We start from the raw sequence: 1547 nt of genomic DNA on the forward strand, positions 1-1547 counted from the left end.
TGAGGAAATAAATAATAACTTTATTATTGCCTCTAGGGCATATTTCCTTCAAGTAATTGCCGTGGTCCCTAGACCGTGCGGAGAGATAAAAATTATGATCGTAGTAGTGTTTAAGTCATGTCGTTTCAAGTTTAATGTGCAACATTTAGTACGAGTTCAAAATATGCAGTGAATTAATGTGCTTATGTTCATGTTCCAAATATTAGGGCACCAATTTTTGGTATTTTAGAAAAGCAGGAAGTTTTCTGGTGACCAAAAACCTTTCATTCACCGAATTATTTTTGCCTACTTAACTACTTGCAATAATTTACTTTTGCATATTTTACAGCTGTTTTTTCCTCACCAAATTAATAAAATATATTCCATTGATTAGCAATCATAAGCTTAGCCTTTTTATAGCTATTTTCCATATCAAATTGTCAGATAATTTGACAGTTCAACAGTCACAAACTTAGCCTCAAACTAACTAATTTCTAACCCTTTTCATTCTCAACTGAGTAGAGGGTTGGCATGATGAGAGTTCTTTCCATTTTATGTTGTCTGAAGCCAAGCCTCAAAGATATAATGATGGAACATTAAAGCAACTTGTTTTCACATCAACCTAAACTTAGAAAGAGAAAATAATCTATGGATCATGCAGCCTCAACCATAGTAGTATAAAGTTTGCTCTGTCTTGGTTGTGTCATTCTCTTTGCTAGTTCTTAGATTTTGGCTAGTTTAGGTTTGCTCTGGTTTCTGCTTTGTCCCATTTTTTTCCTTTGCCTTTTTCTCGGTGTTCTTCTAATACTACAAAACAACATTTGAGAGAAGAAATTGTTTTCACATAAAAATATGTGCTTAAGAAAAACTTGTTTTTCACATCGATCTGAAGATTCTGAACCATTCACTGAGAGGAAAGTTGAGAGTCATCGATGTGGGATGGAGGAGGGGGTATAAAACTATAAATGCAGTTATTCATTTCACTGTCGAAAGCTTACAAGCCGAAAGGGAACAACATTCACGCAGCAGCCTTGAGCTTACAAGAAAACGGAAAGATACTTCTGCATAACATTAACATGCGAACCATAGTGTCGAACCATTCACTGACTTCATTTCGTGCCATTTCTACTTACTTCCCTATTCTCCGAGAGCGAACGCGGCTGCATCATGGATGTCAGACAGACCGGTGTCAGTCTTGACGGTGACCTTATCAGCAGAAGACTTATCCACATGGACCTCGACCAAAGACAGCTCCTCGACCTTGACCCCGGTGACCTTCTTGATCTTGCCCTTCTCCACAAAAGCGGTCACCTCGGTGTCGTAGGAGACAGTCTGCTGGATCTTCTTGAAGGTGTGCTGGTTCTTCTTCTTCTGAAGCATCCACACGAACCCGCTCTCGCGGTTGTACCCGATTTCCTCAATGTCGTCCATTGGAAAGAGGCCTTTCGGGAGGCCGAACTCTTCAAGGAGCTCGACAGACTTCTTCTTGCAGACTTCGCGCCCCTTGATGACATCGGCCCCGGCGCGGTGGCTCTCGACCAGCTGGGACGCCATTGGAGCACTTGTCT

At 40.8% G+C, this 1547-nt stretch overlaps 1 protein-coding gene across 1 annotated transcript; it reads right to left on the bottom strand.

The window, feature by feature from the left end:
* Positions 1-972: 972 nt before the first annotated feature.
* LOC123177197 (uncharacterized) lies at positions 973-1533 on the bottom strand. Its single transcript, XM_044591078.1, has one exon. It carries the CDS (start codon positions 1531-1533, stop codon positions 1117-1119), a length of 417 nt encoding a protein of 138 aa, XP_044447013.1. The 3' UTR covers positions 973-1116.
* Positions 1534-1547: the final 14 nt, after the last annotated feature.

Source organism: Triticum aestivum, unplaced genomic scaffold (genome assembly GCF_018294505.1).
Source record: "Triticum aestivum cultivar Chinese Spring unplaced genomic scaffold, IWGSC CS RefSeq v2.1 scaffold72459, whole genome shotgun sequence".
NCBI lineage: Eukaryota > Viridiplantae > Streptophyta > Magnoliopsida > Poales > Poaceae > Triticum > Triticum aestivum.

Excerpts from the sequence above, each read along its gene's own strand:
- LOC123177197 (XM_044591078.1), bottom strand. The coding sequence starts at position 1,533 with ATGGCGTCCCAGCTGGTCGAGAGCCACCGCGCCGGGGCCGATGTCATC.